The 23,162-nt window shown below is 37.6% G+C and overlaps 1 protein-coding gene across 1 annotated transcript in view; it reads right to left on the reverse strand.

The window, feature by feature from the left end:
- Positions 1-23,162, reverse strand: part of ALDH1A3 (aldehyde dehydrogenase 1 family member A3) — a 567,347-nt gene that overhangs the window by 255,676 nt on the left and 288,509 nt on the right. The window contains exon 5 of the mRNA XM_044078687.1: positions 18,925-18,986. Coding sequence (XP_043934622.1) covers positions 18,925-18,986 — 62 coding nt within the window. The remainder of the gene's footprint in view (positions 1-18,924; positions 18,987-23,162) is intronic.

Raw genomic sequence — 23,162 nt, forward strand, 5'->3', positions numbered from 1 at the left:
ATTCTATCATCTCTCCCATCTTAAAACCAAATAAAGAGCCCAACGTTTGCAGATTATACAGGACAATTTATTTGCTTAACATTGATGACAAGATATTCATGACTATCATAGCAGACAGACTAAATAATATTCTTTCAGTATTAATTCACAAAGACCAAACCAGGTTTATCAAAAACAGAAAGGTACAAGACAATGTACTTAGATTACTGTTCTTAATAGACTTAGCAAACAAGAAAAAAATAAGCTTTCTATTTTAAGCCTTGATATAGATAAAGCTTTTGAATCCCTAAGTTGGCCACATCTTTTAAAGCTCTGCAAAATATAATTTTTCCTCAAACTTTATAGGATTATTTAAAAAAAACTATATGAAAAGGTCATAGTCTATGTAAAGACTGGATCTTATTTATCTAGCCCATTTGAAATATTAAGAGGCACTAAACAGGTGTGCCCCCTCTCCCCATTACTCTTTGCCCTGGCTATTGAGCCTCTTGCAAATTGTGTTAGAAATAATGACAGCATTAAAGGACATAAAGTGTCAGACAAATTATCCCCCAAGATACAACTATTTGCTGATAACCTACCTATTATAGAATCTAGACTTCTTTGCAACCATCTCTGGTCTAAAATTCAATCACAACAAAACTCAGGCACTTTTAGTGAATAAAAATGTCTAATTTTGTTTTTTGACCATTTAGTAAGTTTGCACAACTAATTTGTAATCAGCTTTGAGTACTTTTACAGTCTTGAAATTTCACTGCTTTTGAGGATATAACCTTAAAATAATGAGCTAAGTCCACATCAGTCAAACCTTCAATCAACCACTCTTCAGTGGACAAATCAATCTATCCATAGGCCCTTACAATGTCTGCCCAGTTAAAGTTTGCATAATCATTTTCATTATTTAACATAGCTATCATTTTGGAAACATAATCTGTCTTTCTAAAATCACCAACACTTATTCTTTACCAGCTTTTATGACAGCAACGTCTTTATGGTTTTGCAAACAATGTAAAGCTTTTAGCTCTTTTTTTGTCAAATTGTACAGTTAACTGGTTTCCGGGTCAATAAATATTTAATTTCATTTTCTGTCACTAATAAAGACCTATATTTTAAATAGAAGAGGTGGGTTGGAAAGACTTGGTTTGAAAAAGTGCATATGAACATAAAATATATTTATTTCAGAAATCATTAAACATTTCAAGTTTAATTTGTGAGCATATTCTCTGATACTATTAATCATTTCAACTATACAGGCTTACCTAAATGGAATAAACAACCATCCTTTACTTAAAACTTTGATGTCATTTTATCTCTAACTATTGCTTTAAAAGAAACTCATCAATAACTGAACAACAATTAAACCAAGCTTTGACCTTAACACATAAAGCATTACCATTGAAAAAGTTAACTTACACACAACTCATGATCAACAACAATGTAAATCTTACCCCCTCAATACCACACAAATTTAACTCTTCTAAATCACCAAAGTGTCCATATTGTACATCACAGGAAGCAGATCTAACTCATATGTTTTGGAGCTGCAAATGCATATTTAAATTATGGAAATCATTAAAAATCCAACTACAAAAACAAGGCTATGAAAAAAAGTCTTACATGGGAATACACACTACTTCATCCCCCCCCCCCCCCAGGAACATCTCATAGTCAAGCGACCATATATATCACATTATTCCTATTAATAAATCTATACATAGCATCCAAATGGGTGGGACATACTGAATATCAATTGAGCCAAATTCAAAAAGATGGTAATCAAACACATGCAAGCTCATAAATGGGTAATTGATGCGAAAAATAACAGTGTTAAGAAACTAAAAACATGGGAACAGATATTTAACATACTGCTAGCTTAATCCACCCACATTAAGATAAAGACACAGGCATTTATTCATGTTGGTGTATAGATGCTGTTCACTAATAATTCTGTACCCAGTATATTAGTACATTTTTGTTGTTGTTCTGTCTTTGTTTTTTCTGTGCATTGAAAAATTCAAAATAAACAATTTTTGGAAAAAAAAACTTTGATGTAACTTTATGTTAGAATATATTTTGACCAAATGATGTTTTTAAAATTAATGTTAAAAACAGTACCTTCTGTTATCACTTGAACTTCTACATTTGTCCCACTGATTTATTCTCCAGAAAAGAATTCAAGCTGGCCATAGTAAACTGCCTGCATTTTATTCATATGTTTTAACTTAGCAGCATGTGATTTTATTATACCAGTTAATTTTAACTGCATGTAAATAGTACAATTTGAAGAGTAAATAGGAACATGCTTCCAGCTGTTCTACGCATTACCTCTGGACTTTAAAAGTTTTGATATCAAGAGTTAATCATGTTGTGCTGTTACCTGATAATACTCTATTAGTGAAAAAGTGTATATTGAATTGGGAAACATAAATTATAGAAATCATATAGAACAGAGCTACGGGTATCATAATTCTGAAGAGATGACCAGTTAGTATTTTCAAGTTTTATGAGTAGAATAGATTCAGGTGATTCAGGAATATACCTGGATGAGATAAAAATATGTGTGTGTGTGTGTGTGTGTGGGGGGGGGGGGGTTGTTACATATGAAAGACTATATAGATAAAGTTGCACAGTAATCACTAATAGTAGTTGACATTGCCTGCACAGCTATATTTTTTGAGGGATGTTTATTTTAAATAAATAAAGGACTTTACCTGAACCTGTTTTAGTGTACCTTCGTTGAAGGTTGTGCGTCAGGGCTGGCAACTCGGCACGTAAAAATCTTCTGCCAATCATTAGTGGACCGGAGTTCCGCTGTGGTGACCCCTAACTGGGAAAAGCTGAAAGATTCAACCTGAACCTGTTTTAGTGTTATGCTTTCATCTTTTGTGGGTGAGATCCCCTCAGTCAGTCTTCATCCCTTGAAATGAAGTACCTCTGTTGACCCCTTGTCTTCACCAGAGATTCTAGCTCTTCTCACATAACAGTGAGCGGGCGCTACTTTATAACTCTTATCTTTTGACAAATAGCTCATCTAGAGTCCAAGCCCCTAAATGAATTCAGGAAAACTGGGTCATAGTTAGGGTGTTATCCCTTTATGTCACAGAGCTGACTGTTTATTAAATTTCCTTATGTAGTTCTTGTCCAGTAAACTCCTTGGATATTGGCATTACTCACAGCATTCATTTGTAACTCACACTCATAGTCCTTAATAACATTTTTATGTTTGGTTTAGAGTATCAGTGTTGGCACTTTTTGTGAAAAGTATACTTATTATGTTAGTATGCTGTATATGCTGATGCTTTGTAGAAATCATACAGAATGTGTTATAAGCCACAATACTTGTAGGATCCAACAACCACTCATGATGAATAGCACCTTTTCCTACCCTCTATGTCTCACTGTGCGGAATTTTTGATTACACTTTGTGACAAGTCACATTGTACAACTGTGAGATATATTATACAACATCAGTTAAGTCACTGTGAGAACCCTCTGCATCATACTGAGGTTGCCAGACACCGAGGGGGACAGCCTAGCCATAGCCACAGAAATCTGCTGATACAAGCTAACATTTTCTTGCAGTGTATGAATTTGACAAGTTACATTGTACAATTCTGGGAAGTCTCTAAATGGAAAAAAGGTTCACATAGCTGTGCTTTACAGTAATGAAAGTTAATGTAAAGACATTCTGAACGTGTGAATTTAGTGACTGAAACTGGTAAGATTGTATAAAATGAGTCACTATTCATCATACTGACACTCTTCTGCTGTGAGATAACAGATCAGATTTCCAAATCCAGATTTTTCACATTTCAGATAAGTTTCCATAAAGTCTTAAATATGTTGGTGGTTGTAGTGAAGACATGTTGAGCCAGCAATTAAGAAATGCAGCCAAAGAACTGGTGTTTTGGCAGTATTTAAAAGAAAAACAGATAAAAATGCTGTTTGTGATAGAAAATTTGAGAATAAGTTTTATATGAAAATGATGATAATATTACTAAATTTGATGTTAATAATATTACAGTGTGAAAACATAACTGGAAGCACTATTTTTGTATCAATAATCAAAATACAAGGCTGGCTTAGTAGTGCATGGAGATATGATGCTGAAGAAGAAGACATTTTGTAGGAAGAAATTTGCAGACTGAAAAAAGATTCATACAGTTCAGAATCTATTGCAGTATGCAATGGCAGAATTTGTTTTCCAAATTTTAATTCTGACAACATATATTATATGTACAAATTGAAGCACACACATGGTCATGATGAATGAATGGAGTGTTAGGCATGACATGGATTCAGCAAGTACGTTTACTGAAGTGCACTGATGACAATGTCACAAGGCACACAGAGCCAAGTACTGGAAGCCCTCTTTAAAGACATAGCTAAGTATTATTCCTATGTACAAAGTATATACTTCATGTGCTATTTGATTTTATGCAAGATGGGGAGATGTCAGACATCTTCCTGGGCCCTTCTGGAGGGCTAGGGGGATAAGCATGAATCTCCTGAGAGCAACTTTTGGTGATAGTATCAGCTACAGCGTCTATCCGAGATTCAGTGCTAAATGCCTTTCACACTAGACACATACCCCCAACACCATCCCCATCCACATCAACCCACACACACAACCTCCCCAGCTACTCTGCCGTCTGCTCCACTCTTTATAGTACAGACTTAATATTATTAAAGAAACTAATCGCCCTCTCCCCACAATACAACCTTCATTACAACCACAACTTCAAGTACTTCATTTACTTAAAAAAGAAGCACCTACCCACCTATTTTTCTGTTATCAGTGAACTAATCCTTTGTGTTGGCATACATCCCTACCCCAGCCCTTCTCCTCCCTCTCATAATTCCCCCAACTCCACAAAATCCCTAAACGTTACCAGAATTAATCTCCAAAGCATTCAAAATAAACTTCCCCAACTGCACGCATGGCTAAATCAACACAAACCAGACTTCACTGCTATCACTGAAACCTGGCTAAAACCATACATCAAAGATTCTGAATTTTTACCCCCAAACTACTTCTGCCTTAGAACTGATAGACTACATAAAAAAGGTGGTGGCATCCCCTTACTGTTCCCTAGCTCCTTTACAGTAATCCCATATTCCAAGCAAATTCCCCAATTCTCCACAGCAGAGCTACTAGTAACCTTCATAAAACTCAGTGATTGCAAAAGCCTCTGCATAATAGTCATATGCATTCCTCCAGGTAATAATACTCCCATTCTTAAAGAAATTCTTGCCTGGACAACTAACAATATAACAAATGAAACCATCATCCTAGGCGACGTTAATATTAACTGGCTAGATATATCCACTAATAACCCCTCAACAGACATTCACCTTCTCATCTATACTCAGTTAATCTCTGAAATTACAAGACCAAATACCAAAGGAAACAAAGGCTCTGTCTTGGATTGTATCTTGGTTTCTGACCCAGACAAAATTTCCACCTCAGGGACTCTCCCAAATGGCATAAGTGATCACTCTCCAGCATTCATAATACGTAAGCAAACCTACATCGATATAGATACACAAGAGATCTATCCCATTTCTCCCCAAATACTCTCAATGACAACCTGCAGAACATTAACTGGATCTCACTAAAATTTCTTGCACTCAAGGATGATGTAGAATTCTTCAATTCTACATTGCTTAGGATCCTAAATAGTCTTGCCCCTCTTAGGTTAAAAAGGATGAAGTCAAAACATGCAATTTGGCTTACAAAGCCCACAAAGCAAGTTATGTCTTCAAGGACAAAGCCTGGAAAGCCTGGCAAAAAAACAAAACATGATCTAACCTCAATCAATATAAACAACTTCGCAATCAAGCTAAATGCCTAGTTGTGAAAAACAAAAAAGAATATTTCCAGGCTATCCAAGACCAACATAAACTGAACCCCAAGAATTTGTGGGGTGCAATCAACTCCCTACTCTACCCTAGAATGAACCCATGTCCAAACCCAGAAAAAAACTCCCTCTGAGATAGGCTCCCTTTTTAACACATACTTCATTGACACCATGCACAAACCTAGAACCAACTTCCCACCTGACCCACCAGCTACTCCACCTGTGCACTCACCTTCTAATCCCCTACCTCCTTTCACACTAGCACCCATACCCACCTCCACTATCAAAAAAGTTCTTCACAAACTCAAACCCTGTACAAATGCCCCTGATAACCTGCCCGCTGAATACTTATAACTCTCAGCCTCCTCCACTGCATATCCTATCAGTATCCTCCTAAAACAGGTCCATTCAGGAATCCTGCATACCTGATATCTGGAAAAAAGCATTTATCCTTCCACTTCACAAAGAAGGCAACAACTCCGACATTTAAATTTTCCGTCCCATTGACATTCTCTCCCCAATCTCCAAAATACTACAGAAATGTATACGCACTCAGCTCCTGAGTCACCTGATGCAACACCAAATCCTCTCTCCCACTCAACAAGGCTTCAGACCAGACCTGGATATAATACTAACACTGCCCTCATTTCCTTCTTTGACTCTTTAAACAGAGCTCGAGATGCTGGCTCTTTAGTTTCAGCACTCTTCCTGGATCTATCAAAGGGATTCAACACTATATCTCACTCCCTCTTGCTTACTAAACTCTCTAATCTCAGGCTATCTCCCCCTACCCTACAGTGGTTAACTAACTGTCTCAGTAACAGGCAACAGTCTACTAAATGGCTACATTCTTCCTCCCCTTTCATAACTACAAATACAGGTGTCCCCCAGGGTTCAGTATTGGGACCTCTCTTATTCAGCATATTTGTCAATAACTTTCATTCCTGTCTCATCAACAGTACTGTCATCCAGTATGCAGATGACTCAACTATCATCTACTCTGCCAAATCTGCTCCTGCACTACAGCATCTCACCCAAGAAGCATTTACTTCCACTGAAACCTGGATGTCACAGAACCATCTTGCTCTCAACCCCAATAAAACAAAACTTTTAATATTTACCCCCAGAAAATCCAACCCTGTCAATGTCTTTAGTCAGCATTCACTCCCAAACTAACACCAACATTGAAGTCGTCCCCAGCACTAAATTACTAGGTGTCATCATTGATGACAAATTAACCTTTGACCTTCACATCTACAGTAACATAAAAAAAAAACATCAAAAACTAGGTGCCCTGTATAGGCATAACTATTTTCTCAGTCTCACTGCATAAAAGGCTTTGGCTTCATCCTTCCTGCTAGCAACACTTCTATATGGTGCTCCCATCCTCACCAATCTACAGTCTTCCTTAAAAACAAAACTAGACTCTTGGTACAACAAAGTCGGCAAATTCGCTACAAATGCAAAATATTTCACCCATAACTGTCTCTCTCTCTGCATCAACTAAATTGGCTAGAAGCCCCAAACTATCTCACATTTTTACAATTAACTACAGCCCACAAGCTCATCTACCAAGCAGAAACCTGCCCTTCCCTCCTCCTTACTGACCATGTAACATCCAAACCAACACCTTAGGTCTGAAAACAAAATGTTACTATCCATAGACGAACCTAAGCTCTAAGCCGGTCAAAGGCTGTATTCCTATGTCTTTAAAACATGGAATAAGCTTCCCGCTTCACTCAGAACAATCAGCAACCCAGCATCCTTTAAAAAATCCCTCAAACTACATCTGTCCTCACGATGGTTATGCTCTTGCTCCCCAACACATAACCCCAACTCCTGATGTCTCTCCCTGATGCCATACTTCTATCACCTCATTTCTGTCGATCTGCCAACTTACTGCTTTCCTATCACTTTATTCTGTCCTTCCCACACTTTGCCTTTACATCCCCCACTATACTTACACTATACTTATCACAGCTATGTACTTACAGATTTATTACACTCTTGTGTTACTTGAAGATATATTTCACTAGCGTGTCACTGGAATATATCCCATTTATTGCTGCTATATGACCATGATTATTATCTTTTCAATGTTTGCTTCTATTATCACTTCCATTTAGTGTAACAGTACTGCATGACTTGTTTTATTTTCTGTAAGGAGATTAATATTTTTTTTTTTTGTATGTAACTTTGTGGAGTTTTTCTCCCCGGGCCTCCACTGAAAATAGGCTCTTTCTAGGCCCATTGGACTTTCCTGGTTAACAAATGCAATAAATAAATAAATAAATAAATAAATAAATAAATACATAAATACATAAATACATAAATAAGTGAGTGGACAGAGTGAAGGTTCACCACCTCAGATCTCATAATTCATGAAAAAATCCAAAATGCTCGGTGCTGACTAGATCCAACCAAAGGAAAACAGTCCAGGCAATCAGATAAGAAAAAACCTTCCAGAAGGATGCTGCTGTCGGATAAAAGGTCTTTATTAAAACCAAGACAAAAAAGGTTAAAATCCAAAACACAAGTAAAAAAGGTGTTAGCGCTTTCGGGTGTTACCCTTCATCAGACAAAGCATAATCATCCTGAGACTATATTTAAAACAAATCTAAACCAATCAGAATCAGTAAAAAACCCGCCTATTTCTCAGGGCGGGTTTCATAGGTATAACATCATTAAGACCAGGCCATCTATGAGCCATAAGTTCAATAATCCACCTTGACTCAGCAAGTTCTGTTTGTAGTTTTACATCTAGGTAAACACTTCTAAGTGGATCATCAGTAAGGGCTTTTCATCCAGAATAAAGGTCATTGTCCCACTGTACTCATCCCTCATTAAACCCATTATGGAATACAAAGCCGCGTTTGGTATGTACCTCTCAAGACATCTGCAACAACTGGAAAGGCTGCAGAAATACCTCACTAAAATAATCACAGGCCAAAAGCAGATGCCCTATGCTGACCAGCTAAAAAAAACTCCACCTATTCTCTGTCGCATATCATCTACTCAGAGGCGATCTCTGCTTAACATACAAGGCCATGTCAAACCCAGAGCTGTTGGACATGCTACATTTAAAGAAATCCTAATCCCTCAGAGACACATGCTCCAGGGATCTAAACCTTGTCATCACAATGACAAAACATGCTGGAGGGATAGGTTCCTGACCCAGAGACTCACCAAACTCTACTCATACATGTCAAGCAGAGTGCCTCTTTGGCCATCTTCAAAAGGAACCATGATGATTGGATGGGAGATAGGAAATTCACCCCGGGTATCACATCAGTCACCCTACTAGACAGGGGTCCAGGGAAGTAAATACTGTGGGAAGAAATAGCCAGGGAATTATTATGGGTAGGCTTGTATAGGCCCTAGAGTCGATAGCCTAGTACCAACCTCTGAACCTATGAACGTATGGATCACAATAAAGTTAGGAAAACTTTTCAGTTTAGCAGCTAAAAAATGCTTGGGAAGCATGTCAGTTTAGCAGCTGAAAATGTTTGAGAATTGAATATAAAATGCTAAGGAAATGACAATGGAAAAGTACAGATTTGTGCAGCAATAAAACAAACAAAATGTGTCATCTGTGTTACTGCTACAAATTGAAACAGTGATGGAACCTATACTGATGAAGGAGTAATACAGATTAAGGCAAAAGCAGTACATGAGCCTTTACCATTATTACTGTTGTAAATAGACATTTACGACAAGTAAATATAATGCAAATAACACTTGATGAGGTAGAGGTCTATACAGCAGGACATTTTTATTCCTTCTGCCATTGTTGTGACAATTTTGGAAAAGTAAATCTCAGCAAGGACTACATGTGAAATTAATCAGAAATGCTTCCATGAGACAGTCCTGGGTGGAAGTTGAAGAATGGTTGTTTTAACCAGATGATGCATTATTCTTATACTCAAGCAGCATGCTATTCACATCTCACTTCTCCTCATCTCTTTTCACTGTCATCATCATCATCACCATTATTCTAAAGCAGTATTCTTCTTCATAAGACACCAGTCTAATGTGCAGTGCAGTCAAATGTAAGGAAGCATAACAATCAAGTACTGCAAGTGAACCTGCCTAATAATGGAAGGTAGGGGAATCTGCCTGCAGAAGTAATTATACAATGTCAGCAACCCTGCCTAATGAAATGCAAAGGACCCTGCTTGTGATGATTGAATTAGTCGATATCGATTTTCTAATCTAATGACACAACACAGCAAAAGAGGGAGGGGTAGTGGTGGCTGACTGTAGTAAATGTATGACAGCAGCAGCCATTGCTGATTGCTCAGCAAATTGGAATGGGGATGTATTTATAATAAACTCTCTGGTGATGTCAGTGACTCTGTCTGAGGTCACGACAGAATAGATTACAGGTGCCCTGGTCTGCGGTATTTTAAAAGCATGAGGCCATGGTTAACCAAACCAAGCCTTCATGGTTTCTATAACTATGACCTTTTAAAGCTACCAATATCCATTGTTAAATTCATTTTTCTAGTAAAGATGAGGAGAAACTTTATGTTGCTGTTCCTCTTTCTGATGTCACAGTGGGAAGGGCAGAAAAACCTAACACCTGCAGACATGATGTATGACTTGACCTAGTGCAACCTTGTCAACTAGTTCATCTACTTTAGGGAATCACATATGATGGCAAGGTGTCCTTAATGATAATATGAGAACCAAGACTATGATTCATACCACTCAACTTGGAAACATCAAAGATCTGGACAAAGACCTGTGAAAAATAGGTACAAATCTGTACGTTGATTAACATAACATTTGGATACATAATTATGTAACCCCACCCACTTTGATGGAATTGTGGGATAAAAGCTTTCAAATACAAACTGAAGAACAGACATATGGCCCCAGACCCTGTAGTAAATGGTAACCATTTCTTTTTTTGAAATGTGTAGCAATGATGTTCACTGGGAAGGGAGAAGATGAACCTTAGGATTTTGTTTTTGGTGACTTGCAGCATGTAGGTTTTGTGACAAAAGTAGGGCATTTAATGGTAGGCAGTATTCTAATCTTAGCAAAAGAATATTATAGTTTGCTAGGACCCTCCAAAAGTCATTCTCTATGGCCTACTGATTAGTGGCGTAGCTAGAGTTTGTGCCGCCTGGGGCTGTCTGAGTTTGCTGCCCTTACCCCCTCACAAAATCATGGTCGAATGGGGTCCCCATGCACAGCCCTCCCCCTTGCAGACATTCTAGCATCCCATTACTTGGCTATTTTGCCCCTTTTACCTTAAACACTGTAATGTGCATACTGCTTTACTTCAACAATGATTATTCGTATTTCATTTGAAACTTTTATTTTACATTTTATAGCACAAACACTAATAGACGTCTGCTAAACAAAGCAATACAGTCTCACAATGAAAATAGACTTAGCATTGAAATGTCTCTGCCCTTGAAATTCATATTCGTTGAAACAGCAGTAAAACCCACATTCAAAGAAAATGCAAAAGTCATCTAAATAATTTACAATTAAAGAGAGCTATAATTAATAAGGTTGCTACAAGCAAACAACTTTATATTTCATTGTTTCATCTACAAATAAAGTGCCTGTTGCCCTTGAAGAATAAATTGCCTATGTTACATTTAAAAACTGATAAGCTGGTAATATTGCAATAAGGAATGGATGGCAAACTGATAACAGGTTCATAGTTAGTAGTTACTTCCACCAAAGAAGACATTCTCAGGACTGCAGCATCCACCTTCTTTAAAAGTACAACACAATACAGTATCAGCAATCCATCTACATACTGTGGGAGTAAACCCACTTCTTCCACATGAAAAGCAAGTATACTACCTGTTGTGCTACTAACACAAGCAGACTTGTCATAAGCAGGACTACATTTTTCTCTCCCTGAAGAACTATGTAGCACAAGAAATCTGGAAAAAGCCAACATTTATTGGAGGGGGAACAAAGGCCCAAAGTCAGGGACACATTTTAAACATTGCTTGTATAATCTTAGAAAGTTGCTAGAAAAAAAATGTTTTGTGTTACCATGTGTTTCCTGAAAGATAGGAAAACTTAAAGGGTTATCGTTATTTAGTGAATTATTTAGTGAGTTCTTACTGATTTGCCAGAAAACCACAAATTTGAAGCAGAACAGACCAAAGTATGAAACAAACATTTTGTGAAATTTTGGAAAGTTGAAAAACTACTTGAATCATGAGTGGTGGTATGGGTAGAGAATTTAGGCTCTTGCTGTTTGTACCTAAGGTACAGGGTTTGAGTCTGAGAAACCCTAACTACCAATTATACCTAACTGTGGCATTTTATACACACACACATACACACCCAAAGGACTGGACTGCAAGACACTACTAGCATTAACATTTCCCACATTCAAAATGCACTTGAGTCCTCACACTTGTAAAAATGCAATGCACCTTGTACAATCAAACATACCCAAAGGACTGAACTGCAAGACATTCAAATGCAAAGGACTGAACAACTAGCACTACCGTTTTCCACATTCAAAATGCACTTGAGTCCTCACACTTGTAAAAATGCAATGCACCTTGTACAATACTTGAGTGAGACATAAGGAATTAGCACTACCATTCTGGGTTCCCCTGTACATAAATAAAAAGACCTTTCCCAAGACCGAGAGACATACTTGCAGAGCTGGAGCCCATAATAACACAACACAGTCTTTTTTTTATTTTTGCCTTACCTGTAGATGGAGGAAGAAAGAAGTGTTGTGCCTGTGTGAACTCACACTGCCAAACCTGCAGACTGGTAAATTTAAATTCAGTAGTAATGGTTTTCTGTCTGCCTCGTGCTGATGTCATTATGCACTCCCTGTATGTAATGACATCAGGAACAGTTCCAAAAAAAAAATTCAAAAAAACCCCAGGAAATTCAGAAATTAAATGGCCCACTTGGGAATTCATGGCACACCAATATTTTGCCCTCAAAACTGGTATTTACTGAGAAATTTGGTATGGTTTGAGAGGTATGCTGTGATTAGCGACATTTTGAAAATTAAACTGCAAGTCAGCTAGAATAACAGTGAATTCTGAAATTCACTGTTACATTTTCAAAATATTTTGCAGGGGTTGCACCCATAAGCCCTCACTATGAGACTGTTGGGAGCATATTTTGAGATACTGCAAACTTAGAACTGTTGGGTATATTTTCCATATTCCATATTTACACTTAATGTTCACTGTTCCAAGAATTACATACATGATCCTTATCGTTTTGACAGACACCTGGCAAAGAAATCAGAATAGCATTCTTCCAGACTGAATGATAGACATAAATTAAAAGCAAGTTCAAAGATGTGAGATACAGAGACATGATGAAAGCATCACTCAGTTTCAGGGTCCTGTGCTAAAGTCCATATGATCAAAATGACAGTCTCTAAGCTGCAGATGCAAAGGAGGTCTGCTTGTACAATACTACAGTGATTCTGATCAAAAGTTGTGGCAACCAGCAGAACTGTGGGTTGGTATGATAGGTGAGTTTATTTGAATGGGAATAAAAAGAGTAAACGACCTGAGTGGGGTAGTCAAACAACTTGCAAAATGGTTTGTGATAGCAGTGAAACTGCTACGTAGACCACCCCAGAATACAACCTCATGAAATATTTCCTGTTCTTAACATGGTTTTAGTTTCTGTCTAAACCGGATACATCACAGCTGGTTGCAGATGCATTTCTAACTCTATCTTGCTCAGCTTACAATTTTCAAACAAGGCTAGTTAAACATCATAGGTTAAATGCACCTGCCCAAACATCAATAGAATACACTCTGTATACTATGTAGTACGTTTTATCTTCATTACTGTCTCCACTTCATAGCCTCCACTTATGTTTTATTTTTTCTCTGAGGCCTCCTCCTTAGCACTTTGGAAGCCTGTGAAAAACACCTGTCATGGAAATAAAAAAGAATGAAACCAGAAATTAGGCCTCTGGAGGATTCTTTCACACACCAATTTTTTTTTGTGCATGGGATTTGCTTTAATAATTGTGTTAGATATATGTTTTTAGGCTCTTTAATCAGTATTAGCTGGTAAGACATTGGTCTTACCTTTGTTAATTGGTAAAAGGTACAGGGAATCATTCATTTAGACTTTTCCCCTTAATACTTTGGGTGACATACTGTCTCTGACAGAATCTGATAGACTAGAACCCCTTATCCTTATTGCAGGGTTCATGCAGTGATTATCATCTTATCACAAAGAACATCCAGTGTTCTCTGCCCTTGTTTTACTGAGTTTCTGTTGAATCTCATCCTTATCACTCTATAATCCAGTGACACCCCTCCCTTTTTTACCGTGCATCAGCTGAACATCCCTCACCTTGCTTGTTCTGTATAATCCTCATCCCACCCAGTGAATCATCACCCCTTTCCAGTAATCCTTATCCCATAAAATAGTTTATCCAGTGATCTCTGTCCCCTTTCCATTGTACATCCAGTGTTCTTCATCTCTAACTCACTATAAATCCAGTGATCCCTTTTCCCCTCCTACTTTACCTTAATTGTTCATCTCACTGTAAAACCAGTGGTCACTAGCACCATCCCAATCTGCATCAGGTGATCCTAATCCCTATCATATCACAAAAGTACATCGAGTGATCCTTGTCACCCTCTCTATGTACACCCAGTGGTCACTATCTGTATCCCAGGGTATATGCAGTGTTCCCTTCTGCCATTCTGCTCTACATTTATTGATTCTATCCCCATCCCTTTTTGCATCCAGGGATCTCTGTCACAATCCCATTGTACATTCAATGATCCATGTCACCAGCCCCTGTACATCCAGTGATCCTGATCTTCATTTTACAGTATACACAGTGGTCACCATCCTCTTCCCACTGTACATTGAGTGGTCCTCATCCCTGACTACCCATGGACCTAGTGATCCCTACGTCACTCTATACTCAGCTATTAACATCACCATACTACTGCATATCCAGATGTTTGCAGATGACATTGTGATCTGTAGTGAGAGTAGGGAACAGGTGGAGGAGACCCTGGAGAGATGGAGATATGCTCTAGAGAGAAGAGGAATAAAGGTCAGCAGGACTAAGACAGAATATATGTGTGTGAATGAGAGGGAGGATAGAGGAATGGTGAAGATGCAAGGAGTAGAGGTGGCGAAGGTGGATGAGTTTAAATACTTGGGGTCAATAGTTCAGAGTGACGGTGAGTGTGGAAGAGAGTTGAAGAAGAGAGTGCAGGCAGGATGGAGTGGGTGGAGAAGAGTGTCAGGAGTGATTTGTGACAGATGAGTACCTGTAAGAGTAAAAGGGAAGGTCTACAAGAGGGTAGTGAGACCAGCTATATTATATGGGTTGGAGACAGTGGCATTGACAAAAAGGCAGGAGTTTGAGCTGGATGTGGCAGAATTAAAGATGTTAAGATTTGCACTGGGTGTGACGAGGGTCGACAGGATTAGGACTAAGTATATTAGAGGGTCAGCCCAGGTTGGAAGGTTTGGAGACAAAGCCAGAGAGGCACGATTACATTGGTTTGGACATGTGCTGAGGAGGGATGCTGAGTATATTGGGAAAAAGATGCTAAGGATGAAGCTACCAGGTAACAGGAAAAGAGGAAGGCCTAAGATAAGGTTTATGGATGTGGTGAGAGAGGACATGCAGGTGGTTGGTGTGACAGAGCAAGATGCAGAGGACTGGAAGAAATGGAAACAGGTGATCTGCTGTGGCGACCCCTAATGGGAACAGCCAAAAGAAGATGATGATACTACTGCATATCCAGTGAACCCATGCCACTATATATCTAGTAATTTCTATCACTGTTACATTATGCATACAGTGATCCCCTTCGCGAGCCCACTGTATATCAGACATTCCATTCCTCATTGAAATCCACATGCACATTCTTATCTCACAGTGAATCCAGTGATTCATATCCACATTTCATTGAACAGACAGACAACCCCATTCTGTTTTATATCTATTGTTGCCTATATCTATAACAGTGACATCTAGTTATTCACTCAGCATCTCATCACACATCCAGTGGTCTGTGTCTATATTCCATTGTATATCAGTAATCCCCCCTCCAATTCATACTATATGTAAAGTGATTCTCTGACCCATCTGAGTGTAAATTCAGTGATCCATGCCTATAGTCTGCTTGGACATCCAGTGAGCCCTATCCCCATCTCACTATACATATAGTTATCTCCATCCATCCAACATACTTTGTGACCTTTGTCCCAATGTCCAAATTCCAGGGTGTAGTCAGTGATTCCACATCCCTGTTCCACTGTGCATCCAGTAATCTCCATGCCATGCCCATTCTGCATCCAGTGAGCTCTTTCCCCATTCCATTATACATAGCGATACCAACTCTATCTCACTATACATCAGAGATCTCTGGACTCATTCCTCCAGCCAGCTTTCTTTCACATTCAGAGATCTTTTTTTTATTCCTCTGTATAGCCAGTGATCTCTGTCTTTATCCCAGTTCCCAGTGGACATCTAGTATTCCCTTTCCCTTCTGTCTTGAGCCTACTCCCCTCTCAGTGTGTGTGTGTGTGTGTGTATGTGTGTGTATCTATTTATATATATATATATATATATATATATATATATATATATATATATATATATATATGGCTTACTATCAAAATGTCGATCACCCCTTGCCGACACCACTAACGCGAACTCCAAACTGCGACTGTTGATAATGTTGAACACCGATATTCCAAAATGCAAAATCTCGCCCCCCTTTTGACCCATGGTAGCACTTGTTTTGTGGTGTGGAGTGGTCAGAAATGTCGAAGTTTGGTGTTTTTTCGCTATTTTGAGGAATCGGCATTACTGCTTTCACATAAAGGAGTTGACAGTATGTACATTTGACGATGGGTGATCGACATTTTGATAGTAAACCTATATATATATATATACATATATATATATATATATATATATATATATATATATATATATATATATATATATGGTTTACCATCACAATGCCGACGTGCACTTGCACGGCTATGAAGTATTCGAACATCAGATGTTCGAATACTTCATATTGCGGCAGGTGATGTGAGCGAACGTTGCCATTGCGAATGGACTGTGCATTCGCAATTCCAATGTTCGCTCATGGGAGCGGATCGCGGTACAGTGCGGTTAGGGAAATACATCCCTTTCCTCACTGTAGTGCGATCTCGGAGTTGGAATATTAAGTTAGGGGGTGTGTGGCACAGCCCCAAAGGGTGCAGGGGGTGCAGCCCCCTGCTTAACTGTGTGTGTCGGTTAGGTAGATAGGTGGTTATGGGAAGGTTGGGTTTGCTGTGTATTGCTGTAAATGTCGCGAGCGACATTTTCGACAATACACCCTTGTTTTCGAGGTTAGGTGGATTCGGAAATGTTCATTTCGATGTAACACTCAAAATAAAGACATGATTTGTTTTATTTTCAATTAATGATAGTAAACCTATATATATATATATATATATATATATATATATATATATATATATATATATGTGTGTGTATATATATATATATATATATATATATATGTATATATACATATATATATATATATATATATATATATATATATATATATATATATATATATATATATATATATATATATATATATATATGGATTCACTTTATAATCCCGAAATCCTGAAATACCGAATCTCAGAATTTCGAGACCAAAGCTGTAAATACAAAAATCCCAAAAGCGCGAATTTTGAAATTGCGAATCCTACACTAACCAGACACCACACACATACACAAACACACACCTTCCCCCCACACACAAACACACAAATCTACACTACATACAAGCAGGGGGGCAAGCCACCATGCACCCCCATGTGTGGGGCTATGCCCCCACACCCCCCTACTTAAATATACTAACTCCAGGGTCGCACTACACAGACAAACACACAAAAACACCACCACACACCTACATTCCCCTTGCACACACACACATCACAGTCACAACACACACTGACACACACTAAAACTCCTAACCAACACTCTTAAACATACATACCTACCTGAACTTCCATTCAAACACCGCAACACCAGACGCGCTACTTCAACATCTCCGAACATCGGTATTTTGAAATTCGAGCTTCTGGGGTTTCGGTATTTAGAACTTTTTGCTTTATGATCTCAGGATTCTGAAATTCAGTATTTCAGAATTTCAAGATTATAAAGTTCTCCCATATATAGCAATTAATCAAAGTATGATTGATTGAACCACAAATGATCAAATATAACATCGAACAATCACACCACTGGTTACCTTTAAATTTAAAACATAACAGATTAGAGAAGGAAAACTGTTTCCTGTCTTGATCCTTTAACCCTACTCCTAATTTCATAAATAATTTATCTGAATAGTGGTATTTTTATGGAAAAGGTTTTCCTAAGGTAAGGTGCAGGGCTGGGGTTAGAAACAGGGTCAGGGTTGATGTTAGCACATATTAATATAGTAGGTAGGAGACCTTTGATGTGGTGATAAAGCATTCGATGACTGGTTGAGTTGACTGGCTGCATTGTTTACTGGAGGGTCTAGTTTTTATCCCAACAAAAAAATCTTTAGGAGATATGTTTCTGCTGAATTAAGGGATGGAAGGACAGGAGTTTATATTATGTTACTATTAACACCATGATTATATTATCTTACAGAACAAATTGTTGCACCTAGTACTATGCATATATAATGTCATACTTCAAATATTTAAAATTCTTTGTGGTTCTAGGGAAATGCAGACCATTGCTGGTGTGTTGATAATGAGGTTAACAAGTTTAAAAAATTAAACAATACATCTCTATATTGTAACTGTTGGAAAAAAATACATCACTTTTATATCAAGTCCACGATCCTAAGACCGAATATGATCCGTAGGAATACACTGCAAAACAGTGACATAATAAATAATGCTTTTTATAAATAGGGTTTGGTTGTTCTTTTATTTGTGTTTCTGGAAGTTGTGTAATGTAATAATACATGGTTAATTTGAATAAAATTACATACTTGTCAGCTCATAGAATAGATAAATGTTTTTTTGTAAATTATACACTTACTGGAATGATGCTTCCACAAACACCCATTGGTTCATGCTTGGTAAAACACAGGACACTGTCATCTAATGAAACAAAAGACAAAACAAACATAAAACAGTTACAAATTTATAAAACCATGTGAACATCTTACAGTCGTTTTCAAAAAGATTTTCTGCCAGTTTAGCATTTATAAAATGATAGCTGTTCTAGTTAGGGAAGAACAGTGCGGGCGGTTCTTTTGCTTTAAGCTAATACAACTTAAACTACTTGTGACATATTTGGCATGCATTTTAAGACTATAAAGTGATCTTGTTTCATCTGTTGTATTAGATATCTTTGTCTTCCCTTTATGTGGTGCTACAAAAGGACATCTAGAGAGAAAGAGAATCCCTGCCACGTTGACCAAATGCACAGCTCATTCCAAATTTATGTATTGTAATACAATATATGCAGAGCCTTTGCTAATCTTCTGTAACCGATACATTTATAAACTGACTGTGTTAAGAAGTTAAGCGGTTGACAGCCTTAAGTATTATTTTAATGGCAGCAAAGCAAATGCACATGCAAAAGCTCTCAAATGAAGGACAGAAAAGTAGTGATAATGTTGCTAGTCGCTACAACATGACAGCAGGATAAACATTTAACAGATGCTCTCACACATTAAAAAAGACAATGACTAGGTTACCTTTATTAGCAAATAGAGTTAGCTTTTACAGTTTTGGGGTGTACCTTTCAATCAACAATTTCAGGGGAAACGATCATTACATTAGCTGTTGAAGGGAGCTATAACAATGTTATTAATGTTGACAAAACCAAAATCCATATTTTGTTGGAAACACTACAGTAATTTTCACAGTAATCATTATTCACAGTTACTTGCAAAGCATGCACAAAATGATACATTGCACTTCTGGCATACACACACACACACACACACACACACACACACACACACACACACACACACACACACACACACACACACACACACACACGCACACACGCACACACGCACACACGCACAGTTTTGGAGTGGCAATGAATGAGTCATATTTCATGATAACTTAGTTAAACAACTGAGACAGATACTCCATTCCTTATTTCTTTTATCTTGGTGCCTGGGTTGAAACAGCTTTACTCCTTGGAGATCTATCCAAAGTCTAGATTACCTCAACTATCAACTGAGAGGTCTTTCCACTTGTGGATAGCCAGCTTATTCTCATCCTTCTAACCTGATGCAGTTCCAGTTATAGGTACTACATATAAACAGTTCCTTATCAGTCTTCTTCATCCAGTCACTGGTTCCCTTACTGAGACTAAATTTAATCAGTCTCTTATTGGTCTCCATCATATCTCCACTACATGGTTGAAGGGAGAATCACTAAAGATTGCATTATGCCTCTGGTACTACCAAAATGCTTCTTTTATCCACAGTTTATGGAGAAACTCTATTTATTTTGCAAAGCACTCTTTGCTAGATAAGTGGGCGGCCACGGTGGTGCAGTGGTTAGCATTGCTGCCTCACAGCAAGAGGTTCTCCGGTTCGATCCTCGGCTGGGGTGCCTTCTGTGCGGAGTCTGCATGTCCTCCCTGTGGTCGCGTGGGTTTCCTCCGGGTGCTCCGGTTTCCTCCCACATCCCAAAGACATGCTGCAGGTGGATTGGACACTCTAAATTGGCCCTAGGTGTGCGTGTGAGTGTGCCTTCTGTGGAAGGTTGGGCGCCGGGCTGGCAACTCGACACCGTAAAACTCCACTGCCATTCAATGTGCGGACAAGATGATCCGCTGTGGCGACCCCTAACCGGGAAAAAGCCGAAAGAAGAAGAAGAAGAAGAAGACTCTTTGCTAGATAAGTCATTGATGATTTTCTTTTGTTGTTGCCAGTACAATATTCACATTGATCAAATATGGATATATTTGTGACCAATATCTGCATATTGCACAGAGTTATACAAGGCCAGACTATATAGCAGTTATATAAGCAGCACTTCATTATCCCATAAATTTACTAAACTGACATAAGTCGACTCTCCAAATGTTACAAAGCCATGATAAGAATTATACTCTTGAATGATGGTTTCCATGTTGCAGGTTCATATATATAAAACACCAACTTGTAATACACAAAATATAGGATTTTAATGTTTGTTATTTATTTACGTAAATGATGTCCAGACTCCAGAGATACTATAGGAATTGTTGCTTAGAACACAGACTGCCTCTTTGCAAAGGAAATGTAGGTCCAGACAAACTGTACATCAAAGAAAGCAGAAATTATAGAAATGTACAATTACTTAAGAGGTAAGATGCCGGTCTGACTATTACATTAATTCAGTTTTATTTGAACTGTATCATACTATGGTAGCAGAGCAGTATTTATTGAAGGATTCTGGGGAAGGGACAGGATGATAAAAAGGAAATAAAGCCACAAAGTTTGACAAATCATATTATGTTTAGAATCATACGGAAGGTGTGCTACAGTATATATATATATATATATATATATATATATATATATATATATATATATATATATATATATATATATACACACACACACACACATGAGAGTGCTTAAAATTTGCAAAACTCCCTATTGTAGACATCTGTTTTGTTGGCACACTTTGGTAAAAACCAAAAAACGAAAATGGCACAATGCTCCCAACTACAGTACTATAAACCAAGTAAAAAGGAGCACCGGAAACCATGTAGTTCAAACACAAATAATTTATTAGCAAGTCCATACCACGGACATAACACCAAAACACATTAATGCTGCACAATTCCTTATACGTTTTCGTCACCAAATAACTTCATCAGATGAGATACTGTGATCACATTAGGTGTTATTAAATACCTTTCCTAATTTAAATGAACCAATCATGTAATGAATAAAGGTGCAATCATTTTAAATGGTGAAATAAAATAAATATCTTGAATCACAAAATACATTAATACAAGCGTGTCAGAAACTTTAAAATTCTTTAAAAGACAGTTTTCATTAAATAAATAAAAATAAATAAATAAATAAAAAACAAATGTTATAAAAATAAATATGTAAGATATATTTAAAATGTATTTAAAATTAAATGAACAATCCTATACCCTCTAGTGGATAACAATGGGTATATACCCATTCTAAACAACTTGAATTAATTATATTAAAGTTACTATAGTTTTGCAGCCCTCAATTTAAGGACTGGTTTGATGGATAGCATGTCATTCAAACCTGGACTGGTACATGCATCCAAAGTTATTTGCCAATGCAGTTCTTTATATTCGATCATATTTTCCCAGGGGCCACCTCTGGGGTCTATAGGGACCACTTCAATAACAAAAAAAATTGATAAATTGCTTGTGGGCAAGATAGAAGATGTCTATATAGAGCATTATTTTCATTCTTTTTCCTTATCTCATATAAATGCTCATACATCCTCTGTCTAAATTTTCTTTCCATCTTGCCTACGTAAAACGAACCACAGGTTCCACAAGTAACAATATGTATTACCCCAGTTGTACCACAGTTTACATAGCCCCTGGTAGATATATCTCTACCTCTAACCTTCAAGTATGTTTCCCCTGTAAACACATAACTGCATTGGCTACAGTGCCCACACCTGTGAGTATCATTTTTGATGTTTTGAAAAGGTCTAAGCTTGTTGTTATATGCACCACCCTCTAATATATTCTTGATGTTCCGACCTTTTTTGTATACACATTGTAAAGGTTTATCAAATATAATACCTAAATCTGAAAATGCAGAACATTTCTTCCATTCTTTATAAATAAATTGTTTAATCAGGTGTAATTCACCACTATAGGTAATGGTCAAAACTGATTTAAATGATTTCTCTCCAGTAGTCATGTTGGTGTTGTTGTAAATATTGACTACACCCGGTCTACCTAAAATTGGGGCAAATCTACTTTCTCTGCCTTCACATACTTTTTTCACAACATCCAACAATAGTGCACTGGGATAACCTCTATCCTGGAACATTGCCAGCATGAAATCGCATTCTACCTTAAAATCAGAACTTTCTAAGGTAATTCGACTGGCTCAAACCAATTGGCCCTTTACTACACCCCTTTTCTGATATGGTGGGTGTGCACTAGTGTAGTGAAAGTTAGAACTGGAGAAATTCTGTTTTCTGTGTATTCTGGATTTGTAACCATTATTGGTCTTTTGAATATTAACATCAAGATAAACTAACTGTTCACGATTAAGTTGATATGTAAATCTAAGAAAATTAGTGGTGGTG

This window comes from Protopterus annectens, chromosome 7.part1 (assembly GCF_019279795.1).
Source record: "Protopterus annectens isolate FY-2018-M chromosome 7.part1, PAN1.0, whole genome shotgun sequence".
Lineage (NCBI taxonomy): Eukaryota > Metazoa > Chordata > Ceratodontiformes > Protopteridae > Protopterus > Protopterus annectens.